Source organism: Xenopus laevis, chromosome 1S, assembly GCF_017654675.1.
Source record: "Xenopus laevis strain J_2021 chromosome 1S, Xenopus_laevis_v10.1, whole genome shotgun sequence".
NCBI lineage: Eukaryota > Metazoa > Chordata > Amphibia > Anura > Pipidae > Xenopus > Xenopus laevis.
Genome location: NC_054372.1, coordinates 45,315,397 through 45,330,660, shown reverse-complemented (window position 1 = coordinate 45,330,660; position 15,264 = coordinate 45,315,397). Strand labels below are relative to the sequence as shown.

At 35.5% G+C, this 15,264-nt stretch overlaps 1 protein-coding gene across 1 annotated transcript in view; it reads right to left on the bottom strand.

Annotated features, from left to right (window-relative positions):
* Positions 1-15,264, bottom strand: part of LOC108704343 (lipopolysaccharide-responsive and beige-like anchor protein) — a 369,752-nt gene that overhangs the window by 307,299 nt on the left and 47,189 nt on the right. The window contains exons 20-28 of the mRNA XM_041579550.1: positions 14,808-14,931; positions 14,278-14,470; positions 7,992-8,987; positions 7,211-7,362; positions 5,910-6,063; positions 4,796-4,976; positions 3,456-3,583; positions 1,750-1,857; positions 739-904 (exon numbers count right to left, since the gene is read on the bottom strand). Of these exons, the coding sequence (XP_041435484.1) occupies positions 739-904; positions 1,750-1,857; positions 3,456-3,583; positions 4,796-4,976; positions 5,910-6,063; positions 7,211-7,362; positions 7,992-8,987; positions 14,278-14,470; positions 14,808-14,931 (2,202 nt within the window). The remainder of the gene's footprint in view (positions 1-738; positions 905-1,749; positions 1,858-3,455; positions 3,584-4,795; positions 4,977-5,909; positions 6,064-7,210; positions 7,363-7,991; positions 8,988-14,277; positions 14,471-14,807; positions 14,932-15,264) is intronic.

Below are 15,264 nucleotides of genomic sequence, written 5' to 3'. Positions count from 1 at the left end.
TGGAATAAAAACAATGTCCCTAAAGTGAGAGAGCACAAAATGATCAAAAACCAGCTGGCACTAATTGCAAAAGAAATGTGAAATTCTATTGGCACTTAAAAGGTTTAAGGATGTAAACTATGTATTGGTTTCCATTCAGTCCATATAGTTATTCTTTAATACCGAATGGTAACACGTCTGTTTCTAGTGAACAGTGTGACTTATGCATGAATAGCAAAAAGTCACTACAGTCCTGTAAGGTAATTCAATGCTACTGCTATAAAGAAATTGAACATTCATTTTCCAGGTGTTTGTAACAGTGTCAAAGAAGAAAACCAAAGCTACTTGAGCCAAATTGTTCTTCTTGGGTCTGGTAAAACAACCCCAGAGACAAAGTGAAGCTACGTTTAATGCTCCAAAGGGAACAGATTTTTATCAGATCAATAGCCACACACAAAATGTAAAGGCAGCTGAACAAAATAAGCCGATACATTAAAACTTGCACATGAAATTGTAAAATGTACCACTTAAAATACTGTATAATTATATTAAGTCATCTGCTTGCATATGATCATGGAACTTCTTCATAAATTCTAATATCCTTGTGTAATACAATGGGTGTAATTTACACACAAATGTGTGTGTATGTGTGTGTGTGTTCCGTATTACATGAATTAGAAATCTTCACTCCAGCATATTAATGCAGTTCAACAGCATTTAAGTGCTATGCAATATTCTTGTAAAGTATACCATGCTAACCTGAAGATCTCACATCACCATTTTCATTTTCAGCATCCTTAGGAATTCTAGCGGATTGCTTCCTCTCATTTTGAGGCTCAAGGATATCTCGATATTTAGATACCATTAAAACTGAAATGAAGTAAACCACAGCCAGTGCAAGAAATTGAGGCTGTTTGCTGTCCTCCTTCAAGAAAAAGAGTTACATTATGCATTTTATTAAACATTTTTCAAAGAGTTTTCACATATTCTTTGAATACTGTGGGATAGATCATAGTAAAAGTACATTTTAAGGTAGATTACCCCATTGACACAAGATGAAATCATGCAACTATAGACTGAGCTCTTCTATGAAACGGTTGGTAATTTGCTGGTCAGAATATTTTCGCTTTGTATATAAAATAGCCATCTGTATCAAAAGCCAGTTTTGGTAAGTGTAAATAGGTGACTTGAAAGTTCTGGTTCAAGTTGTAATATACAATTAGAAAGACCTGCCCCAGTGTGGCTAGAACATTTACCGGTTAGTTTTCTAAAATAAAACCTCGCTCAGGCTGTAATTTACACTGTGAGAATATCCATGCAGAGCGTAGAATTCTAGACTGCTATGAGAAGTGCAGTATGGAATCTAATTTTGTTGTAAGCTTGCATAGCTACAGTATACGAAACACAATCAAAATGACCTCACATTTACAGATATACCCATTTAGAAAGGAAATTAACCACCCTGCAGCAGCTGAGGAATTACACTAGGAATGAAAACTATAATCTCATACTAAGTAGACTGTGTTACAGCCCCTATACTGAACCTTTGGTTTTGTCTTTTGGAAGAAAATCTTGTCATTTTGGATGGAAAAATGTGAACGAAAAACAATCCAATTGTGTTGACTAGGACTAGATGGGATGTGCAGCAATATTTTATTTATTATAAAAATGATATCAAATTTATTAATTGTATACAAGTTGAACAATTCTAAACTATTACAAGTTCTTTCAAGAACTCAAGCAGAAAATAGTTAGTGCTTCTAAACTCACTGCATCTCTGAAGACAACAGCTCTTAAACGGTTTATATCCATGTCTTGTAGAAGGCGGTCATGGTCTCGCATGGGAGAAATTCCTCCTGTAATTAGATCAATGGGGCTCTGAGGAGAAATAAACAAATGGTTAAAAGGGGGTTTCTTCAATTGTATATCATAAATCTTCAGTTGTTATACAGAATGGATGGATGTCTACAAGTTTACTTATAATGGTCAGCTGTATCTGCTTTAATTTTTTTGTAACATCCAATGTCTTCTTCTGGCCCAAAACATTGTGAAACATCCAGAGCAGGAGTCCCCAAACTTTTTTTTTTTACGCATGAGCTAATTCAGATGTTGGGGAGCAAAACAAGAATAAGAAAAAAAAAAAAGCTCCTGGGGGTACCACATATGTGCTGTGATTGGCTAGTTGGCATTTCCTATGTGGACTGGCAGCCAGGAAGTTCTGTTTGGCAGTAAACCTGGTTTTTATGCAACCAAAACTTGCCTCCAAACCAGGAATTCCAAAATAAGCACCTGCTCAGAAGCCACTGGTTGGGGATCACTGATCTAAGAGTATGCCACCATCTGTTCTTAACCATACACTTAGGTGCAAGTTTACTTAAGGTCAAATATTGAGGGTTAATTAACCCTCAATATTTGACTGTCGAAGTTAAATCCGAAGTTAATCCATCGATTGAACGATTTTTCCTCAACCTAAAAATGCTTAGGAAGCATATGGGGACCTTCCCCATAGGCTAATATTGACTTCGGTAGCTTTTAGGTGGCGAACTAGGGGGGGTCGAAGTTTTTTCTTAAAGAAACAGTACTATCGAATGGTCGAATAGTCTAACGATTTGTAGTTCGTATCGTTCGATTCAAAGTCGAAGGTCGAAGTAGCCCATTCGATGGTCAAAGCAGCCACAAAAAAAAACATTCGAAATTCAAGTTTTTTTCCTCTATTCCTTCATTCGAGCTAAGTAAATGGGCCCCTTAGAGGGCTTATTTAAACGGTGACAGAATAGACTACACATCACTAGGCATTAATGTATAATAGTGTATTTATCAAGCGGCGCATTGATTTTCAGCAATTGCATACCTCTTTGATAAGTTGTATTAAAACTATTGTATAAAAAAAATGATAAACACAAATTTAAACCATTTTAAATGTCAGCTGACAATTAAACACTGAATTAGCAGTACAGTACAGGCAGATACATATTTAGATAGATATATACACTGTTGCATTGAGCACTAGATAGTAACATCTGATATAAGCACAATTTGGTTTCACAAAAGGGGCATTTAGAGTGCATTTTCCATGGTATTTTCGTTCATAGCATGAATAAAAGTCTACTCTTTATGTTGCAATAAAATTGCTGGAATCCAGATTTGCTTCTACTGAAATGTTTTTTCTAAAATACCTGCAAAAATTTACCAAAAAGGATACAGCCATTTCTAGAAATATTTACAGACAACAGTTTTAATTTATTTTTCTAGAAATAAACATTAAAAATCTGCTATCCTTTGATATGAAGTATTACCAAGAATTATTGCATATTTTCTAATATCTTTAACAAGTAACAGTCTAGGTTTTCAATTAAATAATTTTATGGCTATCCATGGATAAGAGAGCAATGAATTAGAGTTCTCTACACAGTCCAAACTGAATATCAACAGAAACAGACTGTATTCGTTATACCTTAAAATACATTCCCCAATACCTTTGCAGCAGGCTTTCCTGTTCCCACCAGGCTATGAACTGCTTTCTGGTTTTTTATGTGTTCTCCTGTGGATTTTAACTTCAAGTGCTGCTGACACTCCAGACAATTTCTTACAGCTACAGCACAGACTGCAAAAGAAGAAATAGGCAACTGTCTCTGAGGCACATTCCTTTTGAAAGCAAGAAAACATTCTTATGCATTGTACAGAAAATCACAACTTAAAGAAGGCGCAAAAGAACACAGGTATTAAACAATGTGATGTAAACGCAGCATGGAGAAACAAAGGACTCTGCAACTTGAATAAATAATAGTTTAGAAAAGAAAAAGTAAAATTAAATATAACTTCTAAATTAGAGTAACATAGTAAGTTAGGTTGAAAAAAGACAAACATCCATAAAGTTCAACCTGCCTAACTGCTAGTTGATCCAGAGGAAGGCAAAATCCCATTTCAAGCCTATCCAATTTGCCTCAGAGGGGGAAAACATTCCTTCCTGACTCCAAGATGGCAGTCAGACCAGTCCCTGGATCAACTACTTCTCTGAGCCATCTTCCATAACCCTGTATTCCCTCACTTGCTAAAAAGCCTTCCAAATCCATTCAGCTATCTATGTATGTATAATGTATCAGCCAGTACAACTGATTCAGGGAAAGAATTCCACATCTTCACAGCTCTAACTGAAAAAAAAAACCCTGCCGAATATTTAGGTGGAACCTCCTTTCTTCTAATCGGAATCGGTGACCTTGTGTCAGCTGGAAAGACCTACTGGTAAATAAAGCATTAGAGAGATTAATCTACGAGCCCCTTATATATTTATACATTGTTATCTCAGAATATCACTTTGTACATCATACTAAAAGTTAATTTAAAGGTGAACAACCCCTTTAATAACCATTGACCTATAGTACACTGCAGCTTAATTTCTTGTAACTCAAATAAGTTGATCTGACTAGTGCACGGGGCCTTGGAATTCAACGATACAACAAATGAAGGTCTCAAAGAAAGATTCAACATTTTTTAATTGCATTAATCATGAAAAAAAAGATTGTAATTTCATCAGAATAAATGCTAAGTGGCATACTAACCTACTAGAAGCCCAAGAAAAGAATGAAGTTTTCAGAACAAGTTCAGTCTTTGCTTATCATTGCAGAGACACATATATGATAAATAAGCCTCTGAGTGCTGCAAAACTGCTACAGTGTTGTTTAGAATAGGTGAACTATCAAACTGGTTCGGTCTTCACATTGAAGTACCAGACTATACAATGTCGGGTTCAGAAACCCTGTAAGTGAATGGTCTCTGCATTAAATCCCAATTTATGTTAATGCTTATAAAAACTCACCCAATCGAAGAGACTGCCTCAGTATTCCTCCGGAAGACATGTTCTTCTCTGCTTCAATATCTGCAAAGCCCAAAGAACTTGCAAAAATAAGCACATCGACTAGGCTAAGAGCACGTTGTAGAAAAGAAACGGATGTCTCTATCGATAGGCCTTGTGTTGGCTCAATATGTTCTAGCTCGTGCTGAAACAAACACATATTGTAATTAAAAAAAAAAAGAAAAGGTTAGCAAAAAAATGTAAAAATAAATAATAATTAACAATAACACTAAAGTGACAAAAACTTTTGTCCGACTAGTAGTCCCTTTGGAAGGGCATTTTTTAGAAATTGGATCCGTGTTTAAAAAGATCTAAACCTCATACTCATACATATTTCTCTATTTACAATAAACAACTAATTCGAACAAGACAGCTTAGTCTAGAGCAGACAACTTCCTATGATGCTTTCTGACTCCAAAGTCCTAAGCTGAGGTCAGCCTGGAGATGCCTCCTTTCACGTATTTGGGCCGATCTCAGCTTCAGCTCCGCTGTGTGTGTGAGCGAACACAAGCTAATTCGATTTAGATCAATGTAGCCGGGGCACTGAGCAGATCTGCTTCTCTCAGCCTACAAAAATATGCAGGTTGACAAGAGCCAGAGCCTTCAGCCTGTTCACCCATAGCAAAGAGATGCTGTGCCCTAAATGCGAATTCAACAAAGATTGAACAAGTAACATGCGTAAAATACATTTTTTATTTTCACTTCTCCAAATAAATTAATTATATTTAGACCTATATGTGGATGGACTAGTAGCCTGTTCTATCCTTGCATCAGTAATATCTTAATTTGATAATGGTCTCTGAATCCATTATTGATCTGAAACAGATATAACGGACTCTACAAATTTGCAATTGCAATAGCCTTCCTTCAACATCCTCGTTTTCCTTTTTTCTTACCTCACCATAAACAAAGTGCATACACAAAATTTTGGTATGCAAAAACTGAATTCCAGATTAATAAATTTTTATGACTACTAGTATGGATATTAATAATCAAGTTTGTGACAACGTGTTCAAAGTTCTTCCTGTCTAAAACAAGTGTAGAAATGCACAAATGTATTAAAAAAAAAAATTCTTACTGTAGCTGAAGTTGCAGCAGACAGCAACGGTAATATACCCCCACAAGCCATGATCATGTTGTCTGTTATTTGAGAAATCAGGTGGATAGTGTTGTGAACAAAAATAACATTATCATTGCTATTCACAAAGTCCATTATAGTCTTGGTAGAATGGCTGTAAAAGAAGAAAGTATTGTGTGGTTACTGAATCTCGCATTACTACAATCATAAAATAAACACTCTCACCAGCATTCCATAGGAATACATATCCAGTGCTTAACTATATGACTGGGGCTTAGATAATGGGTAATATCATTTTTAGTTTAATAAAAACACTAAACTTTTACCAATATATTTTATTTATTCTTAAAGTTTTTGAAATATAAATGGTTTATTAGTTTGCTTCCTTAACCTAAATGTATATTGCTGCAAAAATGCTAATTGCTGGCTACTGCTGGAATTGGCTAGTTAGAAATTTGTCAGCGTCTTAAGGCCCCCATACACGGGCCGACCATGTCGGCAGCTTATTAGCCCGTGTGTGGGGCCACCCGACTGGCTTCCCCGATCTATATCTGGCCAAAAATCTCGATCGGGCAGGTTAAAAAATCCCGCGGCCGCATCTGTGCGTGTATGCGTCCCGCGATCCAACCGCCCGTTTCGGATGCATTGTGATCTGATCGTTGGGCCCACGATCGGATCAGTCGGACATCACCCGCTTCGATGTGGGAATATCGGGTAGTGATCCGCTCATTAGCCAACGAGGGAATATCTGGGTCTATCCCCAACTTTACAGTGTGTGGCTTGGAGATTGATAAAAAAATTTACACAAATTAAAAAATGACAGGCTGAAGAATAAACTAGTTTAGATTTAAAACCTGCATTTTAGAAACATGCTAAAAGTTTAAATCACATTGATGGTTCCACTTGAAAAAAAAAAATAAAAAAATCGAATCAGGCGTGAAGAAAATACAAGAACTTCAGATTAAAAATCCAAAATGTTTTAGTTTAAAAAGGTTTGGTGGATTTTTTTAATTTATTAAGATAAAATAATAAACTTGTAAAAATGAATGCAAACAAAAGTTGTGTAATGTTTTCTGGAATATGCAAAAGACTGAAATCTTTGCAGTCTCTTTCAAATTGTAAAAATACCTCTTCTTCCTAGATTCTTTGCAAAAACCATGGAAAGAAACTGTCAACTAAAAGCTTTGCGGAAAAATTGTTACAAGGTTAGATATCAATTGAGGTTTTGGAGCCTTGACCTAGACTGGTACATATAACTAATGGAGCAATGCTCTTCAGTAGATGGATAGCGGGAAACTAACCTTCGCCACATCTGTATATCTGTTTCTATTGAAAACAGAAGGTCTGTGAGCAACCGCTGATGCATAGTTGACCACCTGAATTCAGGAATACGAAACATTGTGCTTCTAGAATCTCTCCTTTGGCTATCCGCTCCAGCAGGCTGCCGTATTGTCTTTCAAAATATAAAAACATTTAGTACACAAAATTCCAGGAGAAAAATATAAAGATAACCAAATATTACAGTGCATAGTGGTTAGCTCAAACTTTGCTGCAAAATACAAAAGCTTTGCAATAGTAAGAAAATAATGCCAGATTTGCTTAGCAACCTACAGCGTTAAAGCATTCTTTTTGTGGTTTGAACAGCACCACTAGTGTCCACAAAAAACTATACAGGTAGTTAGGTGTGTGTGTGTTTTATTATATTATTGTCTGACCATGAGGAATATGAATGGAAATAAAACAATTCATATGTAAGGCAAACATTACCTGCTAATTTATCTGTTATAATCATTAATTCATTTTTTGTCTATTCTTAAAGTTTTTGAATATATATAAAGTTTATTAGTATTAAGTTACAATGCCATTATTAGTCCTCATACTGTACAAGATGTTTACTCTATTACAAAATACATCTTTATGTGGTATATTATGATGCTCTGCTTAAATACCTTGGGTATTTGGCCTCAACACACCTAATCAAATATTTATACTATTTAGATGTATCTATAATTGAACAGACATACAGTACTCTGGCTTCACAACACCTGTGTAACTACAATAGCAAAGTATAGATCTCATTACCTCAGACATGGCTCCTGTGGTCTGGTCAACATCATGGCTCACACTGTGCCTGTAATCCAGATTTTCTGTATCTGAAGCAATGCTAGAAACATCAAGCTTTGCTATTTTTCTTTCAGACACATGAGAAGCAGCAAAAACATTTGTTTTTATTTCACTTTCTTTTGGACTGGTAATATTTCCCACTGCTGCGTCTGTATCCACATTTTGAGTTTCCTCAACTTCATTTAAAGCGGGACTTGCCTCTGAAATATTGGAAGTGGCACTCTCAGAATAAGAATTAATTTTTCCATCAATTTTCTGGTCCTGGGGGTCTGCAGAATGTGGTCTATCATCTTTATTTTCCCCTAATTTGGAAATAACCTTATTGCTATCTGGTGCATCATTTAACTTCCCTGATAATTCGTCTGATAAAGCAGAATTTTCTGATGCCATTGGCATTAAGTTGTCTGGTGCAGACCCTGAACTTTCCAACACAGTGGTAGAACTGCCCACATTCATCTTACTTTCCAGCATATCCGAACTGTCTTCTTTGTCATCTGAGCACCCAATTGGTACAAAATCACAAGAGTTGGTATCAAGTGATAAGGTGGCTTCCTCAAAATCTTCAGCCAAATCTGAAGGCACAGACTCTTCAACTTTAGAGGATTCTTCTTTTGCACTCTCTTCCACATCAGACATATTTGGATCAAGGGTAACCTCAACATAATCGTCACTCTCATCTGGTTCCATTTGTTCAGTTTTTGGTGAGCTAATAAGCTCATTGGATGATGTAACTTCATGGTCTGTTGCACTTTCAGTCATAGCATTTTCTGTAGAAGTACTTACAGCTTCTGTGATATCCAAAGGTGGGGTCTGAGTCCTGGACTCTAAGCCTGTGCTGATTCCAGCAATTGTTCTTATGGGGCTTGAAGGACTAGGGCATATTTCATCACCATCTCTGTCTTCATATTCACTAAAAACCTGTGCCAACCTTTCTTTGTGCATCTCAAAAGTAACCTGTAAAGAACATTAAATACTTGGCTTACAAGTTGATCCATATTTAAATTGTCCTCTCCTCAATTATCAATTCCACTCATGGCACCATCAACTTCACAGAATTGTAAAATTTTAACCATAACTTAATTTCCAACAGTTTAATGCTATAACAGTGAAATCTTCACACAACAGCACTCCAAAAATAACATTGAACAGAAAAACGTCTGAACTTAAATTAGAAAAAACAGTGTGATTTAAGCCTAAAACCCCCTTTGCTTGTCATATAATTATAAAGGTGAATTTAGTGGCAATACAGATACAGCAGGGAAAGAATAGGGACAAAAGTGCAAAGAGAAATGGGAAAAGCAGCAGAAATGGAAGGAGGGAAGAAAATATAGGGGGGAGAGTGTTATTTATTGTTACTCCAATATGCAGGGAACCACATTTAGCACAAGCACCATACTTCTACCATATAATTCGTGGTTTAAATATATGTTTAAGAAGGGTTTGGGGCGAAAAAAGCTAACTGTATCATATCTTCTCAGTTTATTTTTCAACCCTTAAACATTTGCTATAGAGATCCTTCAGGAGGTTGCAAAGAAGAGTCTACCATTTTTGTTAGATGCCCTCTACAGCCGTTAGAGCAGTTTTGATAGCATAGAACACACTGGTGGCAAGATAAACATAAAATATTGTACTCATGCATGTACCCTTTTTTAAATATCCGCTTTAGTTTTCAAAAAAGAATAGAAATAATTGTCGAGAAAACCATACAGAAGAAGATGGTGTTGACACAAAGAAGTCTGATCATTTCATCTGCACTGGCACACTGCTAACTATCTATCTAAGCACACACAACTTAACTTGAAATTAAGTACTTTAAATGTAGTATTGCTTTTATAACGGCAGAGATTATGAAGCAAACAAGTATTTTAATCCAAGTGTAAAACCACAGAGGCCATCTTCAATTTAGCGGTTGGCATGCTGCTATTTGCATTTCTGATGGAAGAGTTGATAATCTGCAATTATTTACTAGATTTTGTCCTAAATTAGCTAAGTAAAAGAATGGCCATTAATCTTTCCAATGATTGGATGGTTAATCCATAAATGTACACAGCCTAGAAAGCACCTCTACATGTTAAACGTCGATGAGTAGCAATCACTCATTGTGCTTTGTTGTTTGGTTATAAATTATAGAATGGAAAATAAGCCAATGGGTTTAAAGTACAACTTAACATTTAAAGGAACAATAAAGTGAAAGCATGACATTTAATGGACATCATCAATCGGATAACATTCCCGTTTATTTTCTTTTTTTTTTTAATAAAGACATCGATTTAGTTTTGTGAGACATCATACATAAGGTGTCCATTTCATAGGATGACACTACATTATGATGTGGTTTTTGCTCACTTTTTTTTCAAAATAACTTCCCATCGTAGTTAATATAAATCAGTGGGCTTTTGGCACATAAGCAACTTTTATCTAAAATCATGAACACCAAACAATGGACACCTTTGCTAGAACACTACCAATGCTGTTATCTCAGATTGGTTGCAATTTAAAGAAATTATTGGCATTTCAGTTATACTGGTTTGTGTCAAATAAAAAAAAAACACATAGGGGCACATTTACTTAGGGTCGAATATCGAGGGTTAATTAAATTCCTATTTAATTTCTTTTGTTTGCATAATGAAAGTTAATAAAAATAGCAGCGTGAATTGGTTCCAGTGACTATATAGGTATTTGTAAATTTAATTTCTAATGAAAGCCGTTATCTTTTCTCTAGTTCTGACTCTTGAAACAAGTATAGCGGAAGTCCATTCTCCTCCGGGTCTGTTAATCAGCTGGCTTCTGATACATTGTTTTGGAAGTCAGAAACAGCAGTGCATGGGATAGAAAACACGATACTCATTTCAATAGAAATTAGATTTACAAATACCTTTCAATTTTTTTTAATGATTGTAACATATTGGACAGATGCTTAGAATAACATTATGCCAAAATGAAAACAAACAGAACAAAAAAAAAAAAAACAGTTTCTGAGTGTGCATCTTCATTAAATGTTTATGGTAGCCTAAAGCATGTTGCTTCAAATTACAGAAAGCCTCTTTATCTGAAGAGCCTCAGGTCTTTAGGATACTGAATCAGAAAAAGTATAATATAAGAGCTGCATTTCATAGGTTGTTAAAGGCTTTTTGTGGATCAAATTTCCACTGTTGGTGTAATAAGTCAGTTTCAAACAGACGGAAATTAGTAGTGACTAGAAACCCCACTCCTTACTGATATACAGCACAAGGTCAAGAATTTGCAGACAGAAGGCAAAGGTGGAGGAACACACTTTACTTAAAAAAAGAAAGGTGCATGGCAATTAATAAAACAGGAGAAGTTTATAAACAGGCATATGGTGCTCTATCACACTCACACACATAAAAATGTTGTACCGTGTTTCTATTGTTGGACTCCTTAATTTAGTAGGGAGTATAAAGAAAAGAGAATTAAAGCATATGTTGGCCACATTCTCTATGCACTCAGCTTTAAAATGCAGTTCTGGGATGAGGAGGACCATAGATTAAACATATATAAAGTCAAGTAATGGGGGATGGGGTAATGGGTAAAACATACAAACAGACAATGAGTTATTTATCAATTTCTTTAAAAAAAAAAAAAAAAAAAAAAAAAGTATTTTTCTTGTTTGCATGGCCGTTGTTTGCTTTGATGTCTCCCTACATTTCTCTACAAGCAAGAAAAAAGGGGTACTCATGAAAAAAAATATTTAACTGAGTGAGATAATGTTAGAGAGGCTCAGAGGTCTACCTGATTTCTGCATTAGAAATCTCCAAATTTTACAACATAGTATTTTGTTTCACGCCGCAGATGCATCTGGCTTAAGAGGAATGGAAATAATTGAGCTAGTCAAAGCTTTGCAGATGCTTGCGTAATGATAGCTCGCTTAACTTCCCAACCTTAACCCACTGCTGGAACATTTTCAGCAATTTTGTGACTCCATAGAAAACAATTTAAATAATGCTGCATTCCCCAAACTGCATTTAAATCACTTAACTCTCCGTGCTCTTTTAAAATGTCAGACATAAAAGCTTTGGTGAAGCAGATAAAAACACAACTGTGCCATTTTGTTACGTATCCCCCAACAAACTATTAAACCTTATTATATCAACGTGCTCTTGTGTGCCCAAAATTTGAATTATATTACATTTCAATAAGAATACTAAAAAGATATAAAAACCATATTGGTTAAATAGGATTTCAACCCAAAAATGTTTTTCAACATAATGAAAGAAAATAAAATTCCAATCAACTTTCAATATTAATTCATTAAAATGTATTCATGGTTTGGAAAGTTGCTTCGATTTACATGTGGTTATATTGTAGAGAAAAGAAACAGATAAAATAAATCCATTATGCAAGGGACTTCTGTGCTTTGGCAATCGAATCTAATCTACCTCTCAAGAACCAAACATAGCTTCAATTTCCCCATTCTCCCTGTTTAAATCAAGAAACATAAACTATAGATTTTTTTAGAATTTAAAAATAGGCAAAAAGTATGTTCAGCAGAAGCCCAGTTTACTGAACTAATGCTAGAAAGGGGGTATACAACCTTTTTAAATAACACTGAAAAACGTGAGATTAGCACAAGGACAACAATTTCTACTCCCCATGTATATTAAATAAATCAATTGGAATGCTATTTTAATTCGGGAGGGGGGGCTGAAACGGTATAAGGTTTTGTATTAATTCCAATATATATTGAAATCAGAAAGAAATATAATAAATGTGGTGCTACTGAATAATACGCTCCAGTTCAGCTCAGCATACAAGAGAAGCAGGAGGTGATATTATTGAATTCTTTTGAGAAAAATAACGAGAGTAGTGCAATTATGCTGGTGAAGCAGTTGCAGCTTATAAAGTGCGGTGCAGCTGTGGGAGGAGAGGGCTACATTGACAAACAGCTACACTGCTACAAAGGTGGCAGGAAATCTATCAAACCGGACAATAAAATTGCAATTGAGTTTCTTTGGCTTTTTATAGCAGACGCACGTATCTTGATATGTAGCACTGCAAAGCCTTTCCAATTTTGTAACCCTTGCTTTTTTTTTTTTTCTCAAAGAAAGGTGTTTTATATTGGCAGCCACGGGCTACAGAAACCTTAAAATAATGAAAGAGGAGTTAATTGCAGGTTTAATTACAAAACTAATGAAAACTGTACATCTGGCTTGTTCTGCGGGAGGAGGAGAAAATACAACTGACTGATGCTATATTTATTAGTTTGCCTGTTCCTTAGGAAAATTACTCATTGCAATAGTGCACTCCTAGGTTGCACTAAATTGGAAAAAAACCTTCTAGTGTAAAACAACTACATCTGAGTGTATCACACGCTTTAAAATTGTTACATATTGAAATGTAAAGAAAGCAGTGGTCATTAATTCACATACTTGTGAAGCACATGTATGCCACCTTGTGGTGCATAAAGAATATATTCATATTCTATGCCAATAACCCTATCCCTTTAAACATAACCGTGTAATGACTTGTACAAGCTGGACACTAGTTAGAGGAGAGGGGCTTTATCAGAGAAGTAATCTAGGGGCCTTAAATGGAGAGGGGGAAAAAATTCCAGGTTGGCTTCTACAGCATGTGTTGAACTGTGATTTCCTGCAATGCCTCCCCCAGATACCTTTTGGCTATCGGTGGGACACTTTGTTATCTAAAAATTCAATAAAAGCTAACGGCCACTGGCTGGACTTCACTGACATGCTTATTTTATTTGCATGTATGAAATTGGAACTTTCGCTGCTGGCTTTCCATCAAGAAGGTTCCTCCATGCTCTGCCCTAAAACTGGCCTTGGGTATGAGTATTTTTAAAACATATTTTACGTCCCTAAGCAAGCATATCCATGTTCAACCTGTGACCCGCTTCAGCCTATGAATATGTGCCCCAGCAGGCACGAAATGCATTAGGTTTTTGTCTCTCATGTCCACATAAATTATTTTTTTTAACTTTTACTAACTTAGTAGTTATATTTTCTTTTTAAAAAATCTCAGAATTGAGCTTTGTTGTATATTCCAATGCACCTGGACTGGGTGAACTGGGTTCTTCTCTTTTTTTGCACTCATTTTTTTTTACTGCACTTTTGTTGGTAGTGCATATATAAATACTTTTTGGTATTTTGCACCAATGTTGTCAGAAAACTGCACACATTGAGATCATAACAATAAACCTGATGACTTGATATTTTTTATTATATTTATTTTTAAAGCTGGATTAATCTATTGGCCATGCAATGCTTACCTTTGAATGAGTAATTGAGATTGTATCCACCCAAACACGCCAACCTCCCCACTCATATTTGACTGCATGATAGAGAAGAATTCGAAAGATGGCATACACCATTTCTGTAATTTTCTGCTCCTCTGTGTTCTTAGGGTTAAAGTAGCAGAGGGACAGCATCCACTCCTGCCAGACAGAGCACTGTAGCAAGCTCCTGTATTTAAAAAAAAAAAAAAAAAAAAATCAGCAACATTCTATAAAATAAAGACTGAAAAAAAATGCCAGCAAGGTGTGGTTTTATGACATATACAGTGGAACCTCAATTTTACATCCCCTGATTTGAAGTTTTCCCTCATTTACATTGTTGTCTTTGTGGTTTCATCTATAAATTATGCATAAAATATTTCCCTGATTTTACATTTTCACCGATTTTTACACCATTTTTTTCAGGTCCCCTGGTAAACATAAATGGGGGATTTACTGTACTTATAAGCAAAATTCTGTCCTGCCAAATAAATATTGTTCCTCAAAAAAAAAAAACAACAACTCACCTTCGATTTTCCCGGCTGTTATTAAAAAGCTTGATCATGTCAGAAAGAAACACTCTTTTTACTTCCACGACTTCTGAGCACTGAGGAGAGTTCCGCAGGAGAGTCGCTATAACTTTTAGTATCACTAGAAGAAAACATTTGGGAGTCCTATGAAACACTTTCACTGTACCTCAAAAATAATAATTTAGAGTACAAATGTTTTTGAGACCATTGACCAATGATAGTGAAAACTTTGAAATCAATAGTTTCAACCGATATTGAACCAGGTTTCTTTAATGTTGATTGGCTTTAAAACTAGAAAGAATTCTGATCTATGCAGAGTACAACGGGCAAAATATGCTATGGACTGGAATGAGCACACAGGGTAAACACCATTATTTGCTTTTACCTGCAGACAATCAGTTGGTGCTACTTTCAAAGGGATTCAAAAGCATTAAAAGCTTGCTTACATCCCAAG